The 24,421-nt window shown below is 43.6% G+C and overlaps 1 protein-coding gene across 2 annotated transcripts in view; it reads right to left on the bottom strand.

Moving 5' to 3' along the window:
* AGXT2 (alanine--glyoxylate aminotransferase 2) overlaps nucleotides 1-21,904 on the bottom strand; it is a 44,206-nt gene extending 22,302 nt beyond the window's left edge. Inside the window, exons 1-7 of one of the 2 annotated variants that reach the window (XM_005694811.3) lie at nucleotides 21,735-21,904; nucleotides 14,976-15,064; nucleotides 13,682-13,866; nucleotides 9,761-9,884; nucleotides 8,022-8,116; nucleotides 4,036-4,129; nucleotides 3,276-3,369 (exon numbers count right to left, since the gene is read on the bottom strand). In XM_005694811.3, coding sequence (XP_005694868.2) covers nucleotides 3,276-3,369; nucleotides 4,036-4,129; nucleotides 8,022-8,116; nucleotides 9,761-9,884; nucleotides 13,682-13,866; nucleotides 14,976-15,064; nucleotides 21,735-21,822 — 769 coding nt within the window. In that variant the 5' untranslated portion in view covers nucleotides 21,823-21,904. Of the gene's footprint in view, nucleotides 1-3,275; nucleotides 3,370-4,035; nucleotides 4,130-8,021; nucleotides 8,117-9,760; nucleotides 9,885-13,681; nucleotides 13,867-14,975; nucleotides 15,111-21,734 lie in introns of both variants that reach the window. The other variant, XM_018065542.1, reaches the window with a different exon arrangement.

Below are 24,421 nucleotides of genomic sequence, written 5' to 3'. Positions count from 1 at the left end.
CATCAGTTATGGAGCTGGACTGTGCAGAAAGCTGAGCGCCGAAGAATTGATGCTTTTGAACTGATGTGTTGGAGAAGACTCTTGAGAGTCCCTTGGACTGCAAGGAGGTCCAACCAGTCCATTCTGAAGGAGATCAGCCCTGGGATTTCTTTGGAAGGAATGATGCTGAAGCTGAAACTCCAGTACTTTGGCCACCTTATGTGAAGAGTTGACTCATTGGAAAAGACTCTGATGCTGGGAAGGATTGGGGGCAGGAGGAGAAGGGGATGACAGAGGATGAGATGGCTGGATGGCATCACTGACTCGATGGACGTGAGTCTGAGTGAACTCCGGGAGTTGGTGATAGACAGAGAGGCCTGGCGTGCTGCAATTCATGGGGTCACAAAGAGTCGGGCACGACTGAGTGATTGAACTGAACTGAACTGATATTGTTTGATGGGCAGGATATAGTAGACAAATGAATATGTGCCCCTGGAGATTGAAATTTTCTATTTTTATTCAGAAAGGAAAAGATAACAACCAAGGATGACCTTAGAGGATGAATTATACATATGTTCAAAGGATATAATTTGGGAATTTAGCAAGACCATTTGTCACTTGAGAAATCCAAATGTGAAGCAAAATCAACCCTAATGGCTTAAATTTGGACAAAACAAACCATGAAGAAGATTTTGCTTGAACCTGTGCTCGACTTTTTAGAAATTCTTCCTCCACTGTGCACAAGTTCAGCAATGTGAGTCATCAGCTGTCACTGGCTTTTTCCTTCATTGGCTCATTGCTGTAAGCCCAAGTCAGGCCACCTCTGGAGAGAGACCTGGTGTAGTGGTGTCATCATGACAACATCAAGCAGGTGGAGAGGGACTGCTCTCCTGGATTTTATCCAGGAAATGGCATAAAGAGGGAAGTGTTTTCATTTTATCTGGTGGGATAGAAAGAGTTCGGCTTCCCAGGTGGCACTTGCGGTAAAGAACTCGCCTCCCAGTGCAGGAGACATAAGAGATGTGGGTCCCACCCCTGAGTCAGGAAGATCCCCTGGAGGAGGACATAGCAACCCACTCCAGTATTCTTGCCTGGAGAATCCCATGGACAGAGGAGTCTGGTGGGCTATAGTCCATGGGGTCGAAAAGAGGTGGACACGACTGAAGTGACTTAGCATGCACGCACACAAAGAGTTAAGCAAGAGTGGGGAGCCAAGAAAGAACAATTTTTAAGGAAAAAGGAGCTTGTGTTGCAAAAGAAGAAAGAGAAATGATGTGATCAGTATGAGGTTAGGAACATTATGTGGGCAGTGTGTTGAGAGGTGCTTTTCATCCCAAGGTATATCTGACATTCAGGGACTGAAATGAACAGCTGGAAAGAAAACATCCCGAGGAGGGGGTGGAGGAGAGAATGAACTCTACCACACACATATTGGATTCTTGCCCAGACCGATGAGGGGAGAGGTGACATCCTGCTGAGGTGAAAAAAATGCTCCCTGTCAAACCTGGCACCTTTATGTGTTCAGTGAGTGAACTCTAAGAGGACCTGTAAACTTCTCTATGCCAAGTAATTTATATGTTGGGATGTATTTACAAAGATATATAAATATGCTTTTTTACAGCAAAGACCCAACGCTTCTCAAGCCTAATAGCTCTAGAGGAGGCTGATATCACTTCTTGTATAAAGAGAGGGTATTAGTCTTGTCTCTTGAAGATATGAGTGAAGAAAGAAGCTGACTTCGGATGTGCCGAAGACCACAGTTCCAAGAGGCAGAAATGTCTGTCTGTCACTATCACTTAGTCTCCAGAGACCACTAGAGAGATGACCCTGGGGTCCTCGTATTTTCAAGTTGGCCTGGCAGAGAGGAGAATGCTGAAAAGAAGGAGGAGGCAGAGGATGAAGAGAGAGGGACACTGAGCTAGGAGGGAAGGGAAGGACCATGTCTCCTGCCTCCAAGTATCTGCGCTGATGCACTTGCAGGTGGATGGACATCTGTGAGGTTCAGCCAACTGATTTTAGTTTTTGGTGCCACATGGAGGTGAGGTGCAGGCATACTAGCCCTTGGCATTGCCACAGTCTGCCTGACTCTACAAAAGCTCTCTTTCTGGGACCTTCTTGGTGTTCCAGTGGTTAAGACTCCATGCTGCCAATGCAGGGGCTGTGGGTTCGATCCTTGGTCATGGAAATAAGATCCCACATGCTGTGTGGTACAGCCCAAAGATTTTTTAAAAAGGCATCCCCATTAGAAAAAGTTCTAAAAGTTCTCTTCCTTGGTCTCATGAAGGCCTGGAATAAGGGGCCACAGGGGCAGATATTGCTGTCTACATTTCACAGATGAGAAACAGGAGCTTCATCTTTCAGAAGGAGAATTTGAGTGAAGTGTAAAACTTCCTCACTGTTTTATGTTCTGTGACTATAACATCTTGTTCTAAAGCTCATGCTTTCAGCCTCCCTCCTCCACCATTATCCCATCTGAATTTTAAGGTGACTGAATTTTCTTACTTTCAAAGCAGATTTTTAAGGCTTCCATTTACCTTCTTCTTCTCAGCCCAGTGACTCACACTGTTTCATTAAAGAGCTCTTGGCAGGAGAACTTCATGCTTTCCTCCAGTGCTATTTGGGAGCAGTCACCCAAAGGGTCCTGCCCTGTGATGACAAGCATGGGGTGGGGCTTGCTGACAAATCAAGAACTCACGCTGCTTCCAGGCCTCCTCTCCCTCATGTGAGGACGCGGTAGAGAATGTAAATAACAATGCATTTGATGAATAACAGCTTTCCTGAAGGTCTTTACAGTTTTTGAGGACATGTCAACAGCCTTCAGGAACCACCTTCTGTTTTGACAAATAGTCTTTGGCTGGTATTCTGAGTCCCTGGGGAACTTCCTGACTGGAGTTTCGAAATTTCTAAAAGTGTTCTTTCCCCTTTCTGCATTGGGAATTGGTGACCTCCGTTGGGAACTGGTGAATAATCCCCTCAACCTTGTTTTCCTATTAAATTGGTAGCAGAACCATTGCTAGGAGAGCTGAGAGAATGCCTCTGAGGAAGCACTGGGTAACTGTGTTTCTGCCTTAGGTCTGATAAGCGTGAGATGCTGAGATGTGTTTCCTAACAGGGGGTGGATGCTCTGATGGTATTGCTGTCATTGGCTATAAGCACTGTTGGGCTCAGTGAGGAGTGACTTCCTAGTTGTATTTGACTTGACTTTTGCCTTTCCCACTTTTTCCAATTTGCCTTTCTTCTCATTCCTCCCCCCTCCTGACCTTCCCCCACGTGCCACCCTCCCCACTCAGTTGGACCTGGTGCACAGCTGCATTTCCTAATTGTCTGCACTGGAGAATCTCGGCAGTGGCTTCCTCCCCAAGGGCCACGGAAAATATCTGGGCACATTGTCTGCAAACGACAAAGAGGGGGTTTGGCAAGACATGAACACAAGACAGTCAATTTGAGGCAACATATGGTATCAATCAAGGCAAGAGGGCTTCTTAACTTGATACTAAGATTCCTTCCTTACTCTTCTCCCACTTAGGACAAAAACTTGATATTCTGCTTTGAAGAGATAATTTTGTTCTTGGAAATCAGTTATGAGGCCACTCTACAAAGGAAACTGATTTCCGTGTCTGCCTGGAAACAATTGGCTCGAGTTTGGTGGGTAATGGCATCCGAAAGAATGAGAATAATTAGGTATCTGATTCTGATGCTGAAAAGGTGGGTACAGTGGGTGAGAACAGAAGGTGAGTACAAGGGTGAGTATACGGAAATTATATGCATTCAAGGCTCTGGGAACTTATTTCAATGCATTTATTTATAATTGACTCAGTTTTACTTAAAAACAAAACAAAATGTAAAAGCATCTCTAATATTAAGTATTACTCAGACTCTGAAGGTCTTTCTAAGAAATGGTTCCTTTAAATGGTCTTTTATTTGATTAAGTCAAATTGAGGCCTTGATTAATCACAGGCGTCATAGTTTCTAGTCCTAATGACTGGAAAAATCTGATCCATGATTCCATGCACCCTGGAGTCTTTAGAGAAATAAGGCAAACATCTCAGAACTTACTGGTTGGCAGCCTGTCCCATGAGGCAGGTCCATCTTATAGATGCCCACATTTGTCAAGCCAAGCGTGTAAGGACTGCATCCATGGTAGGCTCCTCTGCAGACAGAACAGAGTGTGAGGGCTGGGTTAAGTGTGCCTTCATTTGATTACTGGCCTGTGGAACACTGGGATGGACAAAAAAAAAAAAAATCCATGAAAGCTATGGAGATGAAAAAGAGCACCATTGACCTACAACCTCAATGATCTCAAAGAAATCTTCTAAGCCCGTGTCAAATGAATTCACCTATTCATGTTTTCTCCTAGCATCACAGATTTGAATTGTGAAAGGAATTTTGGAGGCCATCTGGCCGAGAGCTCTGACCTTAGACCTGCCCTACTCTGTTCCTCTAAGCAATGAGACTCATCTTTTAGCAACATACCAGAAACTATATATTCAATGAGTCTGCAAAGTAATCTCTTTGAGAAGATGAGTATTTGTTCCTGTGACGCGGCGGTCACTTAACTTTTTTGGGAACTTTTCTTCAAGTGCCTCATAAGCCATCCTAGTCAGCATAGAAGAAACACAAGCTTTATTTCGGGAAACTGAAACAGTCATATTTATTACAAATTATCCTAATCTCTTGGTTTCAAATAAGTTTGGACAACTTCCCAAATCAAAATCACCCTTCAAAAAGGATTTAGGACTATTGAGACTATTTGAAGGAATGGTTATATATCTTGAAAGCGGAAACACAAACATGTATTGAACCCTAGTAGGACCAAGACTGCTCTGAATAGATTATGATTTATCTGGACATACATATGCTAGATGTTCAAGGTGGTTTCAGAAAAGGCAGAGGAACCAGAGATCAAATTGCCAACATCCGCTGGATCATCGAAAAAGCAAGAGAATTCCAGAAAAACATCTATTTCTGCTTTATTGACTATGCCAAAACCTTTGACTGTGTGGATCACAATAAACTGGTGGAAAATTCTGAAAGAGATGGGAATAGCAGACCACCTGACCTGCCTCTTGAGAAATCTGTATGCAGGTCAGGAAGCAACAGTTAGAACTGAACATGGAACAACAGACTGGTTCCAATTAGGAAAAGGAGCAAGGCTGTATATTGTCACCCTGCTTATTTAACTTCTATGCAGAGAAATGCTGGGCTGGAGGAAGCACAAGCTGGAATCAAGATTGCTGGAAGAAATATCAATAACCTCAGATATGTAGATGACACCACCTAAAGTGAAGAAGAACTAAAGAGCCTCTTGATGAAAGTGAAAGAGGAGAGTGAAAAAGTTGGCTTAAAGCTCAACATGCAGAAAATGAAGATCATGGCATCTGGTCCCATCACTTCATGGGAAATAGATGGGGAAACAGTGGAAACAGTGGCTTACTTTATTTTTCTGGGTCCTAATATCACTGCAGATGGTGATTGCAGCCATGAAATTAAAAGACGCTTACTCCTTGGAAGGAAAGTTATCACCAACCTAGATAGCATATTCAAAAGCAGAGACATTACTTGGCCAACTAAGGTCCGTCTAGTCAGGGCTATGGTTTTTCCAGTAGTCATGTATGGATGTGAGAGTTGGACTATAAAGAAAGCTGAGCACCAAAGAATTGATGCTTTTGAACTGTGGTGTTGGAGAAGACTCTTGAGAGTCCTTTGGACTTCAAGGACATCCAACCAATGCATCCTAAAGGAGATCAGTCCTGGGTGTTCATTGGAAGGACTGATGTTGAAGCTGAAACTCCAATACTTTGGCCACCTGATGTGGAGAGATGACTCAATGGAAAAAGACCCTGATGCTGGGAAAGATTGAGGGCAGGAGGAAAAGGGGATGACAGAGGATGAGATGGTTGGATGGCATCACCCACTCAATGGACATGAGTTTGGGTAGGTTCTGGGAGTTGGTAATGGACAGGGAGGCCTGGCGTGCTACAGTTTACAGGGTTGCAAAGAGTCAGACACGACTGAGTGACTGAACTGAACTGAGCTGAACGTATGCTGGAATGTTTATTTAGGTATAAAAAAGTCACAATTCTTTATGGCTGTATAGCAAATGTTCATGCCTGTAGTGCCTGCATGCCCGTTTTATCTGGAATGTGTAATAGTAGATGTTCCTTGGTAATCAAATCTTCTAGAAATAAATCTTCTCTTTAGACAGAAGCCATGGCCAGAATAGTGGGAGAATGGGACTATTTCTTCACTCCATCCATTTTTACTATGTCATGCCTATCTTCTACATAAACATTATTATGAGTCTGTGTAAACATTCTATGTAAAATTATTCAATGGAGGCAAATACAAACAAAATTGTTAGTTTTTTAATAACATTTTTAATACTAATAAAGCCGTCAAATATTTCTAATTAATGTTGGGACTTCTCTGGTGGCTCAGCGGTAAAGAATCAGCCTGCCAATGCAGGAGACATGGGTTTAATCCCTAATCCAGGAAGATTCCATATGCTGCGGAGCAACAAAGTCTGTGTGCCGCAACAATGGAGCCTGTGCTTTAGAGCCCAGGAGATGCAACTACCAAGCCCATGTGCCCTAGAACCCACGCTTCTCAACAAAAGAAGTCACTGCAATGAGAAGCCCACACACCGCAACTAGAGAAAAGTGTAGCCCCTGCTCGCAACAACTAGAGAAAAGCCGGCACAGCACCGCCAAATAAATAAATTAATTAATTAATATATTAAAAGATACGTATTCCTTGGAAGGAAAGTTATGACCAACCTAGATAGCATATTAAAAAGCAGAGACATTACTTTGCCAACAAAGGTCCATTTAGTCAAGGCTATGGTTTTTCCAGTGGTCATGTATGGATGTGAGAGTTGGACTGTGAAGAAAGCTGAGTGCCGAAAAATTGATGTTTTTGAACTGTGGTGTTAGAAAAGACTCTTGAGAGTCCCTTGGACTGCCAGGAGGTCCAACCAGTCCATTCTAAAGGAGATCAGCCCTGGGTGTTCTTTGGAAGGAATGATGCTAAAGCTGAAACTCCAGTACTTTGGCCACTTCATGCAAAGAGTTGACTTATTGGAAAAGACTCTAATGCTGGGAGGGATTGGGGGCAGGAGGAAAAAGGGATGACAGAGGATGAGATGGTTGGATGGCATCACCAACTCAATGAACATGAGTTTGAGCAAGCTCTGGGAGTTGGTGATGGACAGGGAAGCCTAGCGTGCTGCAGTCCATGGGGTTGTAGAAAGTCGGACACGACTGAGCAATTGAACTGAGCTGAACTCTAAATTTAGAAAAAAAGGTGAAAAATGGTACAACTGGTGCTGTGAAATAAGTATACGGCTTCTTATCATAAGCAAAGATGAAAGTGAGTCCAGTGTCACATGGCAAGGTTTCTGGGGGTGAGACCAGTCTTTCACTATCTGGCATAGGGGGCAGTCAATACCATATCTCTTTTTACTTTTAATTTATTCTTTTTAAATTTGTATTTTGTTTTGGAGCACACTGGGTGGTGATAGTAGTAGAGAACACACCTGCCAATGGAAGAGACATAAGAGACGTGTGCCCGATCCCTGGGTCAGGAAGATCCCCTGGAGGAAGCATGGCAGCCCACTCCAGTACTCTTGCTGAGAGATCCCATGGACAGAGGATCCTGGTGGGCTATAGTCCATTGGATTGCAAAACGTCAGACATGACAGAAGTGACTTAGCACACAGCACATAGTTGATTAACAATGTGTTTGTTTCTATACCATATCTTTAAAGTTAAAAAGCTGCCTTGTAGCCTTCTTTTTAATTTTATAGAGAATTTATGACATAACTAGGCTTCCAAACTCTATTAGTTAGGGACCCCTACTTGGATCAGGCCAATTTTTATGGTGCTATCCATCCATAAAATTCATTTGGTGGGTCCTACCCTAAATCCTGAAATTAGAAAAACAGCCCTGTGAAAGTCTCTCTCCTGCTCTAGGCTATATTTCAGAGGCCAACATTTAATACTGGGGTGAGTCAGTGTTAAAATGAATCTCCGAGGTGTGGTTACCTGAAAGAAATGATGTCTGTGCTGTCTGAGTGTGCTCTGGCCATCAGCATGGCTAGGTCATTGGCCTCTGAACCACTGTTCACCAAGAAAACGACCTGGAGGAAAAAAGTACACATGGTCATGAGACACAGATTGTTGAATTCATTTGAAATTGTGAAAGAGTGTATCCCAGCCTCTGATTATTAAGAAGAGTTCCCTTCATACCAGTCAGTTCAGTCACTCAGTCCTGTCCGACTCTTTGTGACCTCATGGAGTCTCATCATTTAATTATTGATTCTATAGCTCTTCATTGAGCAGCTGCTGAGCATTAGAGATACAACAATGGCTAAGGGATTGCCCAAATTGTGAAACATTCCTGGCTTCCATTAGAATTACTTGATGCTCTTCGAAGTGCTAAGATGGAGAGGCTTGCTGAGATGTACAGTGGTAAGCAGCCAAAGAAATCTGAGAACTTCATCTCTTGGCTCTTGAAACTGAATCATTCTGCTTGACTCTGAAGGCTTGGCCCAGAGGCCCCCAGAGGATATCCCAGCCTGTCTGTTCAGTGTTTGTGAATGTTAAAAAAGTGAACAAACAAACAAAAAGTGCAGCTCATCCTGGTTGAAGGAAAGGGGAGCACTCAAGGGCACTGGATCCTTCCTAACCTGATTTTAGGTTTTAGAGTGAAAGTGAAGTCGCTCAGTTGTGTTCGACTCTTTGCAACCCCATGGACTGTAGCCTACCAGCCTCCTCTGTCCATGGGATTTTCCAGACAATAGTACTGGAGTGGATTGTCATTTAGGGTCTGTCAAATGAACTTTAAGGCTAGATAGCACCATCTAAGGGGCTCCTCAGGTGGTGCAGTTGGTAAAGAATCTGCCTGCAAATGCAGGAGATGGAAGAGACACAGTTTGATCCCTGGGTCGTGAAGATCCCCTGGAGTAGGAAATGGCAACCCATTCCAATATTCTTGCCTGGAAAATTCCTTGGACAGAGGAGCCTGGTGGGCTACAGTCTACGAGGTCGCAAAGAGTCGGACATGACTGAGCATGGATCCAGTGTTGGGGTTCCTGACTGAGGTAACCAAGACTTTGGAGTACTGCCCTGAACTTAGGTTACAGCTATTTCAGATTTCTTCATCTCTTGAATATCGTATAGGAAATAGGGTACTTAGATAATATGGTAAAATAATAATCATAGCTGACACCAGGTACGGGGCACTGTTTTACATAGATATTAACTCATTGAATCCTGAAATGCAAATTTTGGCCAACATTTTAACTTCTCAATCCAGTTAAAAAAGTCAATCATTTCAGATGCAGAAAAACATCCCATTTAGCAAAATATCAAACTGCATCTCAGACCAAATGAATTTAACGGTATATTAATTTTCTTAAAAAAATGGCTTCACTCTTTGTTAAAGAAGAAATGCCAATGGCTTGGCAGAGGCAGTGTGGAGCCAAGGGATGAAAACTTCCTGAGTAACACAGAGGAGAGCGTCAGGAAGGCTGGGCCCCCCTGAAGTGATGTCTGCAAAGATATGGTAAGGAAAATGATCAGGAGAGGCAGCCACTTGGAGCTGATGAAGTGAATGTCAGCTGGTTTTAGCAGCAATTCATTGGTTTCTCTCTTCTCGGCTACCAGTACACTCACTTTAGGTGTTGAGTGCACAGACCACATTCCGCGCCCATACTCTCATTTCCCTGTCCCGCTTCCCTGGGATCAGCAGATCCTGCCCCTTTGAGTTATGAGCATCAGACCTTCAACGGCTCAGGAAGAAGTGCTGAAAGCTTCTCTGCATATTCGTGGATCAGAGGGTGGAAGAAGACAGAACTTGTATGCCACAGGCGGCCCAGCTGCCTTTGCGCTGCTGCGTTTACTTTCCTGGATAAACGGAAGAGCAGAGTTACCCAGACTGCCGCGGGCATGTCCCTCCCCACACAACACTGACCATTGAATTAAAACCGATGGGTATCTATCAAAGAGTTTCAAGAGGCAGATTTCAACCAAACGCAAGAAAGAGCTTCTCTAGCTACCAAAAGTCTCTGGTAATGGAACATATTGCCTCAAAAGGTAATGAATTCCTGACCAAGAAAAGTGTTCAAAAGAGGACTAAGTGATTGATTGCTGGGGATTTTAAAAGATAAATTTCCAGAGAAGAAGGAATTTTGAAGGTATAATCTCTTCTAACTAGATTTTCTTATTAACTACGCTTTAAAGAGTTTGGAAAATAGAGAAGACTACATGTAAGCCTGGGTGTCTTTCCATTTTATTCTAAAGAATTATAGCTCAATCAAACACATGTTTATAAGATCAACAACTTTTCCTTTAAAGACAATTCCAAGATTTGGGTCTTAGTAATGGTCGGTGTTTATGAACATTCTGTATCACATTCTGTGAATCCAAAGTCTCACTTTGAGGGGAAGAAGGAACTGCTGTTGCTGCTAAATCACTTCAGTCGTGTCCGACTCTGTGCGACCCCATAGACGGCAGCCCACCAGGCTCCCCAGTCCCTGGGATTCTCCAGGCAAGAACACTGGAGTGGGTTGCCATTGCCTTCTCCAATGCATGAAAGTGAAAAGTGAAAGTGAAGTCGCTCATTCGTGTCCGACTCTTAGCGACCCCATGGACTGCAGCCCACCAGGCTCCTCCATCCATGGGATTTTCGGTGGAGTGGGGTGCCATTGCCTTCCCTGAAAGAAGGAACTAAAGGTATATAAATATGTGAGACCTGACTTGGAATGCCTTGAAAAGACAGGCCAAGGTGTGTGAACTTGTTCCAAAGAAAAGAAATGGCTGAAGTCTTTTATCAATAATTGATACACACACACACACACAAATCAGTTCAGTGGTTAAACAGTTTTGAGGAATACCAGATCAAATTCTTTACTGCAGGACTTATCAGTACCTTTAATAGGCTAATGTGCCCTGTGTCTCCCCAGGAGGGAGAGATGGAGTTTAGTGTGTTTCCCAACCTTATTTTCTAATGGAACCCTTTAACAATGAACCTCTCCTGTGATCAGTGTCCCACAGATCTCACTTCAGAAAATTGTGGATTATTAATAACCTCTTACGTGGAAGAGACACTTGACAAAAGCATTCTTTAGCAAAATAAATCTGAGAGCCACATGAAGGTAGGAGGGAAGACTGGAATTGGTGAGGCTAGTTACCTGGAAGGCATGGCAGCCTTCCAGGTGTGGGGGAGCAGAACTAGGACACTGGGACCTCCTGAGAGGGGCTAGTAGGGAAAGGCATTTCAGTGGAGGGAAACTAGATCTTGGTATCAGGTTGGTTATATAGAGTGAAAGGCAGAAAAGGGCCCAAGATGACTTTAGTATTCTTTCCTGTGATAGCGGGGGAAAACCCAGGGTTGGTTGAGAAGCACAACCAGTCTTGTTTTAACTACCCAGCTCCTAGCAAGGACTTACCCAGAGGAGGTGGCTCATATGTGCTCCTTGAATAAATGAATATGTGACTAGAAACAGTTTTGTGGGAAGCACAGTGGATTTGGCCTTTGTAATGTCGATTTGCAGCTGATGGTGGAGTATCATGGGCAGGGGGTATCCTGGAGGCTGAGGGAGACATGGGGCATCTTACTGCCCACGTTGGGGGTCTTAGACATGTTATCATAGCTTGCTGAGGAGCCGAGGCTGAACAGCTGGGTGAGGCTGCTGAAATGTAGCAACTAAGTGAGAAGAGGTGGGGAGATGGGGTGAGACCAGTTCTGTCGGGGAAATAACAAGAGAAGAAGGGAGTATAGAGAGAAGAGGGGAGGGCTCAGGAAAGAGCCAGAAACACCCAAAATTAGGGGGTCAGAGGGTTGAGGTGAATGGTCAGTGGGTGACCAGGAGATGCACCAATGTCATGGGAGCCAGTGGGAGGGGTTCATTTACAGACACCATGTTGCACGTAATTGGGAGGATTCAATGTGACTGTTTAAAAATGCTCTGTACTTCATTTTTCTTTACTTCTTTCATGCATGTTTATCTTATGTTTTAAAATGTATCTGAAATTTATTTTTCACACTCCTCAGAACGTGGTATGGGACTGTGTGTATGTACTGTGTTGCTTCAGTCATGTCTGACTCTTTGTGACTCTATGGACCATAGTCCTCCCAGGCTCCTCCATCCATGGGATTCTGCAGGCAAGAATACTGGAGTGGGTTGTCGTTTCCTACTGCAGGGGATCTTTCTGACCTAGGGATCGAACCTGTGTCTGTTTCACCTCCTGCACTGGCAGATGGGTTCTTTACCACTAGCGCTACCTGGGAAGCCCTTCGTTTGGGACTAGTTCCTCCTGAAGATGCAGACAGCTGAGGGAGGAACAGGTGAGGGCTGGACCTGGGAGTATAACTCCCTCCTCATGGCCTTACAGGTGCTCATGGAAAAGACCTTTCACCCTCTCTTGCACAGAAGGGCCCACACCTTATTTAGACTTGCTGCTTTATTTTTGCTCCATGTACTATGAGTTTTATTGATCAGATTATTAAAGGCAAGCCAGAATAGATCTTAAAATGAGATGGCTGCACTCAAACAAAAAGGACCACAGAGGGACCTGCCCAGGGTATCCGCATGTGGGCTGATAATCAGAATCGCAGAAAATCTCAAGATTAATGCAGTCATCCACTTGTGGTGTAAATTTTCAGCTCTGGTTACATCGTCTTCTTATCATCCTTTCTTTCCTCTTCCATTGCACAGAGTTGATAAAGAAGAGTTATAGAACGGACTTTTGGACTCTGAGGGAGAGGGAGAGGGAGAGGGAGAGGGAGAGGGAGAGGGTGGGATGATTTGGGAGAATGGCATTGAAACATGTATACTATCATGTAAGAAACGAAGTGCCAGTCTATATTCGATACAGGATACAGGATGCTTGGGGCTGGTGCATGGGGGATGATCCAGAGAGATGATATGGGGTGGGTAGTGGGAGGGGGATTCAGGATTGGGAGCTTGTATACACCCGTGGTGGATTCATGTCAATGTATGGCAAAACCAATACAGTATTGTAAAGTAAAAGAAAGTAAAATTAAAAAAAAAAGAAGAGTTGGATTAGAAGTGATTTCTCATCTCTCACCATCTCTTATCCCCCCTCCCCACCTGCCCTGTGTACTCTGAGAATACCAGGTTTTCCCTTCTTCTCTGCCCTTTCCTCTTCTGCCCTCCTCCTCTGGGCTTCCCTGGTGGCTCAGTGGTAAAGAATTTGCCTGCAAGGCAGGAGACCCAGGTTCGATCCCTGGGTCGGGAAGATCCCCTGGAGAAGGGAATGGCTACCCACTCCAGCCTGGCAGGCTATATTCCATGCAGTTGTACAGAGCTGGACACAACTGAGTGACAAACACTTTCACTTTCACTGCGCTTTCCTCAGTGCGTGCCCTCTCTTTGAAAAGCTATAGTTACTATTGAGGAGAAACACACACACAGCCATACTCCAATCACATGGTACACATCCCATTCCATGTACCATGAGGATGACAAAATCTTACATTGTTAAGAAAAGGCAAAGCATGGTGCGAAGATTTTTGTTGTTGTTACCCAGAGAATAGGAAGGAGCACGATAGCCACAACCTGCCATGTGCCTAAAGAGAGAGAGTTTTTCACTGGGGTTCTGAGTCACTAACGTGATCCCTAGCCTGTTTTCCATATATCTCTTGGGGTGAAAAATCTAGAAATTTTAAGGATACTCACGGGTGGCAGTGACCAACACTGACAGTGACAATCCCAGAAAAGAAATCCAGGTATCTGTTTCCCTCGTGATCAAACAGCCACTCCATGTGTCCCTGGTGGAGCAACAGGGGCTCTGGGAAATAGGCTGTGTGCATAGGAGAGAGATGTTGCTTATGGACCTCCAGGACTCGGCTATAGGCCAGGGACTGTAAGTAGACAAGAGTTAAGTGCTTAGCATCGTCCTTACCCCCGCATTGCTTACAGATCAACAGCAGGGCCACACAGCAGCACCTGGGCTCCCCACTGACCTCACTCACCAGGGTGACTCTTTGCCCAGGGACCTCCTTGCAAGATACACCCAGAGCCTTCCTCTCAAGTGGAGGAAATTATTCATGTGGCCCTTTGATCCTTTTCCACATCAAACATGAAGACCCCATGGACTGCAGCCTACTAGGTTCCATGGGATTTTCCAGGCAAGAGTACCAGAGTGGGTTGCCATTACCTTCTCCAAAACATGAAGAAGGAGGCTGGAATTTTCTACCTCTCCATAGAAAGCCTTGGCTTTGAGTTGATTTTAGCTGTGAAAAAAGAGACTGAAATAAATGTCTGAAGTATCATGTTTTTTTCCTCTAATTTCTTTTTTTTTTTTTTTTTGGAGGATAAAAAAAATGGAGTGCTTGTAGTGTTCATGACTTTAATTATAAAGCTTCTGTCCTATCGTTCTCATCTCTGTGGGTCCCTCCTGACTTTATCGATTCTAGTTTCTAACTTATGAATGTCATGTAGAATGAAGGGCGGGGGGTGGTTGGAGAGAGAAAGAGAAAGAGCGAAAGAGAAAGAGAGGAAAGGAGAGAGAACGAGTCCAATATTTATTGCGTGACCGCAAAATGAGAATGACACTTTGTGATGGCGGACTCAGGAAGGTGAGATCAGGCACTGACAGATGGGATGGAATGAAATGAGCGCCATCACATGCGTGGCCTGTGTATTTCTTCTTGTGTGTACACGTACACCTGTATCCCTGTGATACACGTATGGCCATGGACAGTCTCCTCCTTGTACTCTCTGTCTCCCTCTGCTTTGTCTCCCCATCTCTGCCTCTCGCTCTCTTTCTCTCTCTCACACACACACTTCATACAATACCACCGAGTGGGGTAAGAGAGTTTGGAAGCTCCCACTGATTTGAAGGCTGTGATATCTGAGATAGCTCAGTGGCAGGCAGGGCTGTCTGTGGGTCTTTCTTGAGGAAACAGTTACCTTAGCCCTCCTGAGAAGAACTGCCTCACTGGAGTTCTCCTAAAACCTCGATGCTTACCTGGTATCTTTCGGGTGTGAAGTCACATGGCGGCATGCTGGGCTTTGTATGAAGGCCGCACCTGGTCACAGATGTCCAGAAAGCACCGGCTGAAAGCGGAGTGGGTTAATGTCCTCAACTAAGCATCACACAGGCCTGTTCGTAAAAATGACCTGTCATCACTCAAATCAAAGTCCTGAGGGCAATTTTATTTCTTAGTTTTAAGAAAATTATTTAAATTTTAGTTTGGATTTAAAATTGAGTTTTCTTTTTTTTTTTAAACAAACAGCTCAGAAAGAGTTTATTACAAGGCAGCCAGGCGAGGAGAATGAGTCTCAGAAGTGCCTCCCCAAAGGTGAAGGGGTTGGGGTGCTTATGGTGCCAGCAGGGTAGTCTGAGATGTGGAGGAAGGCAACTGGAGGTAGGGAAAGAGGTGAGGTGATGGGTGTTCTGCCTGGGAACATCTCAGTTACAAATGCCTAAGCGTAATTGATTTACTTCCAGCAGAAACTAACACAACATTGTAAATTGATTTGTCCAGCAGAAACTAATACAACATTGTAAAGCAATTATATTCCAATAAAATAAATAAATAGCAAAACAAAAACCCAAAGTGGAGGCTCTGAGAATGATTAGAGGATGGAATTTTCTGGCCTCCGATGTTACCAGGCCAGTGTCCAGACACCTGCACAGGCCACAGACTGAGGTACCTTAATAATTAACTTTTTCTTTTTTTGGCCATGCATTGAGGTTTGCAGGATCTTAGTTCCCTGACCAGGAATTGACCCCAGGCCCTTAGCAGTGAAAAGGCAGAGTTCTAACCACTGCCTAGTCAGGGAATTCCCAATGATGAATTTTCTTAAACAACAAGGTCCTACTGTATAGCCCAGGGAACTGTATTTAATATCCTATGATAAACCACAATGGGAAAGAATATGGAAAAGAATGCATATATATGTATGTATAGCTGAATCACTTGCTGTATAGCAGAAACGAACACAAGATTGTAAATCAACTATACTTCAATAAAATTAAAAATAAAAAATAATGAATTTCTGGAGGAAAAAAGAGTTCCTCTCGAATCTGAGGGAAGGCACGGAAGTTACTGGGGAAAGTCATGGTTTCTCCCGTCTTGGTCCCTCACAAACTTGAGGCTCTTCCCTCTGCCGCCATACTGTAAGGACGGCAATTCTCTGCTCAGCTCAAACTTCCCTCAGGGCCGGAGGGTTGCTGGAGTACATCCTTTTTGTTAATGGAGGTGCTTTCTAAGCTTTGGCCTGCCTAGTCCCTGAATCCCAGTGCCAATCCCAGTGCCAATCCCAGTTTCTGGTACTGCGTTGGCTCTCAATAAACAAGGAATGAATGGCTGCTGACTATTGTTGGGGAGGACAAAAAGGGGTGCTAGGCCATGGACTATAATAATACATACATGCAAAGAGACTTAGAAGACAAAACCTTCTTGTAAAACACAACTCAAAGTCCAGGAAAACACGATAAACTGGAGCCAGAGGAATCATTAAATATTCGGAGCTAGAAGGAAGCTTAGGTTTTTTTTTTTTTTGCTTTTGGTCAAGATGCTCATTTTATAGATGTAGAAGCCACCCTAAAGTGGTGAATTAATTTAAGATCACCAAGCCAGTTAGCTACAGAAGAAGAACAAAACTTTGAGTTTCTGACTCCCAGCCTGGTACCATTTTGCTCATTCACTGGCTACCTCCACCCTCCTTTTCCATCACAGATTTTGACCCCTCTATATAGCAGGGGATGGAATAATAGAATCAGAGAACACTGGAGCTGAAAGAGATATCTAGAAACTTTATAAGTACTCTTGGAAAAGAATGCTGCTAATTTAGAGGTTCAAAGTCAGTATAGAGATAATTTTACAGGTGGAGAGAGCTTGGCAAATGATTTGTCTTGTTCAGCATGAAAGTTTGAATCCACGGATGAAATCTTGGAGTTTTGTGTGGCTATGGGGTCATCATCCTGAGAAACACAATGAACAATTGTGTTTTTAAATGAGCTGGAAAGTAATGACTCTGAATATGTTTTCTTTCTTTCATGAAAGTCATTCACTTTTCTGCTCTAAATAGTCATGATTGCTCTTAATTTAGAAGCAAATGGCTTCGGCTATCCATACATAGAAATGACCCAAAAATAAAACTAAGTTTTCTGAGAATTTCACCTTTTGAAAAGCTTTTCATTGTGTCTCTCTACATTAGTTACTCTTCTGAAATGGGGAAAAAAATTCTGAGTGTTTCTAAGAATTCAAGCTCTCTTCAATCCTGCAGTCTCATTTTCCTATCTGTACAATTGAAGCTATCCACCGAGGAGACTGAAAGGTCTCTTGACTCCAAAGCTACAGGAAATTATGAAAGTGGTCTGGAGAGGAAAATAAGGGGAGTTGGAAAAATTCGATAAATAAAACTTGAATTTTAAGTGGTCAAGGTAGGTATATTCAATCATTCATTTGTTTATTCACCAAATTCATGGGAATATGATGGTGAAATGAGGGCTCAAAATGAAATTCATAGAATTCTGCTCTCAGGAAGGAAGAGGGAAGGAAGAAAGATTAGTTATCAAGTAGGAAAAATAATGTCAACAAGTAAAATAAGTCTAAATAACATCTCATATTTATATGTGGAATCCAAACAATAAAACAAGTGAATAACCATGTTAATAACAAAAAAGAAACCAACTCACAGATATAGAGAACAAACTAGGGGTTACCAGTGGTGAGAAGGATGGGGGGAGGGGCAAGACATGGGTAAGAGATTAAAAGGTATACCTACTATGTACAACTTCCCTGGTGGCTCAGATGGTAAAGTGTCTGGCTACAATGTGGGAGACCCAGGGTTGGGAAGATCTCTGGGTTGGGAAGATCCTCTGGAGAAGGAAATGGCAACCCACTCCAGTACTCTTGCCTGGAAAATCCCATGAATGGAGGAGCGTGGTAGGCTACAGTCCATGGGGTCTCAAAGAGTTGGACACGACTGAGCGACTTCACTTTCACTATGTATAAAATAAGTAAGGCATAAGAATATATTGTATAGCACAGGACATATAGCCGATATTTTATAATTATTTAAATAGAATATAGTTTATAAAAATATTGAATCACTATTTGTATGCATGAAACTAAGCTGTTTGTACTTTAATGAAAAAAGAAAAAAATGTAGATAACATCTTAAAACAGCTAAAAATCTCTCTTGCTAAACAACCCAAACTCAACAAAAATAGAAAATACAATAATCAGTGGACAAAAAGAAGCAAAATGCTTCCGTTTTCATTATTTACTAGAAAAAACCTAAATATATTGTTAATTGCCTGCATTCTCTACTCAAAATAACCTGTGTTTTGAGGATGCCATAGATTTGAAGTTTAATAAAGCTTCTCTGAGACTCTTGGAAATTGTGCACATGAGGATTTCCAGGTGAAAATTCTAGGGGAAATTCTCTTTGTAATGATAAAAAGTTTTCTAATATTCATAACCAGCTTTCAACACAGAGTGGAAATTTATCAAGAGCTTGTGATTCTTTCAAATGAAAAAAAAAGATTATAAAACATTTGAAAATATACAATGCTCATACTTGGTAGAATATTAAAGAAGTTTATTAAAGTGCTAATGACACCTTATTTCTGCATAGCATATTAAGTCACTTTAAAAAAGTTGTCGAGGGGGGAATGGATTGGGAGATTGGGATTGACAGATGTACACTCTTATGTATAAAATAGGTAACTAATGAGAACCTACTGTAGAGTGCAGGGAACTCTACTCAGTGCTCTGTGGTGACCTAAATGTGAATGAAATCCAAAAAAGAGGGGATACATGTACTTGTATCATTGATCCACTTTGCTGTACAGCAGAAACTAACATGATATTGTAAAGCAACTATATTCCAATAAAAAAACTGAAATAAATATCTTTAATTAAAAATTCAAAACCAAAACAAACTTGTCACTTTGGATGTCTCATTTGATACTTGGCATAGCCAGTGGGTTTAGAAAGGAAGATATTATCACTCACCTTAGAGCTGAGGATGTGATTAAAAGTGAGGTGTTTGCAGTTTTGAGCCACCCCTCACTACCCTGTTGATTCTTACAAACACCTCCATATCCTTCCAATAAATGTTCTTTTGCTTAAAGTGAACTGGGGCCAGTTGACATTGTTCACTAGCAAGAGCTCTGCCTGATTCTGAGGCTGGTGACTCTTGTCCTTCCTTTTGGCACTTTTGGGGGCAAGCCTAGTCTGAGCCCCTCCTAGCCTTCTGTTGGGCTTAGATCAGTCCACAGATGGCAGAAAGGATGGTCTGGTGGTGTAGGTGGAACACCTACTTTTAGGCTAATTTGAATGATTTTCTTAGGAAAGACTTTGCTGGAGGCTTGGGAAGTTTCTCAGCTGGAAATGGGGGTTATGTGCAATTAATTTGCTCTCCTATGCACCCCTCCTTGTGGGAGAGAAGGCAGATGGTAGCAAAATCGTATGTTTGAGTGTATACCCACTTGCCTGAACATGTTATGCATTCAATAATTTGTGTGTGTGTGTGTGTGTGTGTGTGTGTGTGTGTGTGCTCAGTTGTGTTGGACTCTTTGCGAGCCCATGGATTGTAGCTCACCAGGCTTCTCTGTTCATGGGATTCTCCAGGCAAGAATGCTGGAGTGGGTTGCCATTTCCTCCTCCAGGGGATCTTCCCAACCCAGGGATCGAACCTGAGTCTCTTGTATCTCCTGCGCTGGCAGATGAATTCCTTACCACGAGTGCCAATTTAGCTAATTAGTAAAAAAGGCACAGCTAAGATATTTTCTATACCCTTTCATCCAAAAAACAAATTGCTTCTGTAACTTTGTGGATATAGTTAGCTTAAAGTGATTGTGCCCGTCAAACAGAGGCAAGGCTGAATATTGCGTGCACATGTATATCGCACAATATACATGTAGGTGTTACGTAAGGATTGTGACACTTTTTTTTTTTTTGCATATCTGGCAATACTTACAGTAGGTGATCTTTCTATCTAACATGAACCCTGTCTCCCCTCCCCTCATTGTATTTTTCTATCCCCTCACCATAATTTATAGCCCATATCTCTACTGGATATTTTAAAAATATATTTGTGCATTTTTCTGTTTATCCTCAGTCTCCCCCACTGAGACACATAAGGGCTAAGGTTTTGTTTTGCTCACTGTGGCTTGGTTTAAGCACAGGGGTAAGTGCTCAATTACTTATTGACTAAATGTCTATTTGTAGAACCCAGCAGGTCCATAAGAAGGGTGTGTTCAATACGTGTGTGCTTGGATGAACAAACAAGCAGGCAGGTATTTAAGACTAGTAGGTAAGAAGGTGGAAGTCAAGCACCAAAATGTTTTGAAAAGCCAGGTAGAGTAGGACACCCATGTCTATGTGTTGTGGGTTTTTGCAAGATGACTTCTTCCCTGCAGTGCCCTTGGTGGAAGAATCTCCGTTGAGTTGATCAAGATCTCTAGGCACCGAGCCTCACCTGGTCCCACCCCCAGCCCAGCTCCACAACCCTGGAGGAGAAAAGGGGAAGGGCCAGCAGAGACAGTATTTTCTCTTGCTTTGTCAACAACCAGTACTTTTAGGATAGTGTCTTCTTTACCAAGTATGAGACTCTGGGTGTAATTCTAGCTCCTTCTCAGAAAATGTTGGAGTTAAATAGTGTTCTGGCAAAGGACCCATGACTGGGGGAAAAGAGAAATCCAAACAGGACTGGAAGAAGAGTGGTTTAGAAAGGGCCTGGTGGAATCACTCTGACTTTGGAGTCAAACAGACCTGGCTTTGAATCTCAAGTTGTCATGTCCACATTTCTGCCTTTGATCAAATTTTTAAGTGATCATTTATCCTTCTGTCTCATCTGTGAAATGGGACAATAGTACTCCCTAATAAGTTTGGTTGAAGATGAGAGCACCAGATATATATTAAGTTTCAAAGAATCACAGCTGTTAAGGGGAAAGAAAGCAAATGGAAGAGGAAGGCAGGAGAGAGGAAAAGGAAAGATGTGGAGAAAATGAAGATAAAATTGATCATCATAGGGCAATCGAAAAGGGTCCCCTTTGTTCAGGGCCTGTGGGGCTTGGGGTCTTGCTATGTCTCATCAATGAGATATATGATGCTTGCTTATGCTCACATCTCATCAGAGGGATTAGTGAGGAGGTGGTGGGCTCCTAGTGAAACAAGATATGTGTGAAAATCAGGAATACATGAAGCTACCACCAGACCTGGCCACCCCAGGTCTGTTCCTGCTGGAGAAAAAGGAGAGTCTGCGTGGAAGAAGAGGTTCACAGTCTAGTCCTGGCTTAGCTTTGGGTAAAGCCACTTAAGGCTTTACCTAAGGCTTTTCTCTGAGGCATAGTTTCCTTGTTAGTAATTGAGGGGGGGGGTGCCACCTTCTAGGGGGATGTCAGAAATTTGTGAGGATGCTTTATGTCTTTTAAAGTAGTTATCCTCAAGCATCTGTATACTACAGTTAATACTTCATTATTTGAATTACTTTCTTTTATTTCTTCTTTATGTTTCTGCAAATATTTTTAGTTTAAAATTGTGTCTAGTCTGATTTTATTACCCATGAATTTCATTTCGGGATGAAAGGATGCATTACCAAATATTAAACATGAGAAGGGGGCTCTGGGTTTGACAAGGTGGGGTCTAGCCCACGTCTTAGATGATCTGTGTGGAATTCCAGAATCTCAGGCAACAAGCTCCAGAACTCAGCCCTTCTGCTCTCACTGACCCTTCCATTGACCCACATCCCCCTGGTTTCCACTCACCGTTAAGGGAAAAGCATGTCTTGGGGGTCCAGAGAGATAAGGTTTTCAGGTGCAAAGCTCTCAGCAAATGTCTCCAGGCTCCTATCATTTCTCCCAGTCAGGAAGCAAGTCCCCACAGAAGCAGGAGCGACTAAACCTGTGCTTCCCACGGAGCAAGGACTCAACTGCTCACTGACCAGCTGGACTTTGAGATCAGGAAGGAAGGGGAGGAGCTCCAGAGGGGAGTTGTGGAGGGATTACTGCCTTCACTTCCGGGGGGCCGCAGAACTTCCATGGTTGGCAACAGTGCCTGAAGGGGAGAGAAAGGGCAAAGGAAAGAGGGAGAGGGAAGGAGAGAGGGAGGGAGAGAGAAAATAGGAGGCAGGTAGGCAAAGCAAAAGTCTTCTGGACTTTTTAAATTGAAGGATAATCGCTATACAGTATTGTGTTGGTTTCTGCCTTATATCAACATGAATCAGCCATAGGTGTACATATGTCCCCTCCATCTGGAACCTCCCCCCCACCCCCAACTCCCACAGCATCCTACCCCTCTGGTTCTCCTGGACTATTTTGTTAGTTTTGTGTCCCATGAAGGTCTCTTTGGATGAACATCTCTCTGCAGAAGGGTGATGATGGGTATGGGAGAAGGGCCAGGATATAGTTGCAAGGGTCAGAGACTTAGACAGGAAACAGTGAAAAAGAGAAAGAAGGGAGATATGCATGAAATGAACAGGTAAAGACATTGCTGTTGGTGTGGGGGGTCTTGAGGAAGACAGGAGGGACTAATGGGGAAGAGGGTGGTCCATGGGAAAGCAGAGGGGCATCGAATAGCTAGGGAAGGCCCTGGACTGCTGCCTTAGGTATCAGAATAGTGCAAGAAGCTGAGAGCTGAGGAGTTAGGGGGTTTATTTTTACTATGCTTTAATTTCTTAAATTCCCATTTGTCACTCCTGCCTCTCCTGCACCCTTAACCTCCATAAGTAACTATTCTGTGTGTTTAATGTATACCTTTTTCTTGATAAGTACTCTCGTAAAGGGCTTCCCAGTGACTCAGCAGTAAATAATCCACCTGCAATGTAGGAGACCCCAGTTTGATCCCTGGGTTGGGACCATCCCCTGGAGAAGGAAATGGCAACCCATTCCAGAATTTTTGTCTGGAGAATCCTATGGACAGAAGAGCGTGGTGAGCTAGAGTCCATATGGTCACAGAGTCAGACATGACTAAGTGATAAAACAACAACAAATTCTTGTAAAATGTGTATTGTTTGGGGTGAACACATTTTTAATTTATGTAAATATGCATACTTATTTTTTTTCCACTCAGAGCCATGCTTTTCAAATCCATCCAGGTTGCTGTGGATAGACTTCTTCCAGCAGCTCTGGAGTGGGTGCCTGTGGAGTAGGGCAGTGCCTAAGTGGGGAGAGTGACAAAGGCGGCTGGAGCTGGGAGGGTAAGAGGGTGTTGGTGCTGAAGTGGCTCCTGTTAATGGAAGGCAAGGAGGGACAGAAGAAAGAGGCAGGTCTCTCCACAGTGCTAGGTGGCAGATTTCATAAGCAAGGGAACTTATGTATGAGGCTTGTCTTTGGAGAGTAGATCTTTGCATCCCACCCACCGGAATCTCAAAATGTGTTTTTAAAAATAATTTTATTGATTTAATTTCTGTCTGGCTGTGCTGAGTCTCTGTTGCTGCATGGACTTTTCTCTAGTTGCGGCAAGCAGGGGCTACTCTCTAGCTGGTGCGCAGGCTTCTCTTGCTGCGGAGCACAGGCTCTAGGGTGCTCAGGCTTCAGTAGCTGTAGCAAGTGAGCTCAGTAGTTGCGATTCCCAGGCTCTAGAGCACAGGCTCAATAGTCATGGTGCACAGGTTTAGTTGCTCCATAAATGTGGCATCTTCCCAGAACAGGGATTGAAGCCATGTCTCCTGCATTGGCAGGTGGATTCTTTCCCACTGAGTCACCAGGGAAGCTCCTTAAAATTTTATATAGAGGCCTTAAGTGAAGTCAGTCAGGTACACTGTCCAGTAATGTACATGTTACTCTCTCAAACCTGCGTCCTTGGACCAGTTCCCACTGTGTGAATGATGGGCAGAACGCACATGCCAAGGACAGAAGAGGGGGCAAGGAGTCTCTGAGTGCCTGGATCCAGCTCTTGGCTCAATCAGTGGTCACATCCTTTCCATCTCCTCCTTCAAGAAGGGTGGGGTTGGGGAAATACCATATAGGGTGGACATCTCGAGTCACCTTTCACAGAGGACCCACTGGCTTGGCCACATCCTCCACAAACATCTGGGAAACAATCTTTTTCCCCAGATGCCCAGGAGAGGTGAGGGTACCAGGTAAGCGCAGAAACTGTTTTAAATTCAATGTAAATAGCCCACTTTTGTGTGGGTTCCCAGCTCCCAGCCCCATTCTGTTTTGGGGGTTTGAAGAAGATGATTATGCAGTCTGGCTTGTCAACTGCCATGGGACTGACCCACGTCAATGAGGCCAGTTGCAACACAGCCTCTCACTGGGCTGCCTAAGCTGTCACACTGTTGAACTGAGGTGAGAAAACATTGAGTTCCTGAAGTCTGGCACGTGACCTCAGCTCCACTGGGCTGTGACCTATTTTGCTTCTGTGAACACTGCGGACTGTAAACTCCTTTGATCTGAGATTTTTTGGGGGCTTTAAGTTTAAAGATTATTAAGGTGAGAGGTACCCATCTGGG

This window comes from Capra hircus, chromosome 20 (genome assembly GCF_001704415.2).
Source record: "Capra hircus breed San Clemente chromosome 20, ASM170441v1, whole genome shotgun sequence".
In the NCBI taxonomy this organism is placed as follows: domain Eukaryota; kingdom Metazoa; phylum Chordata; class Mammalia; order Artiodactyla; family Bovidae; genus Capra; species Capra hircus.
Note: the sequence above shows the minus strand (reverse complement) of the source record. Positions and strands in the feature narration are given on the sequence as shown.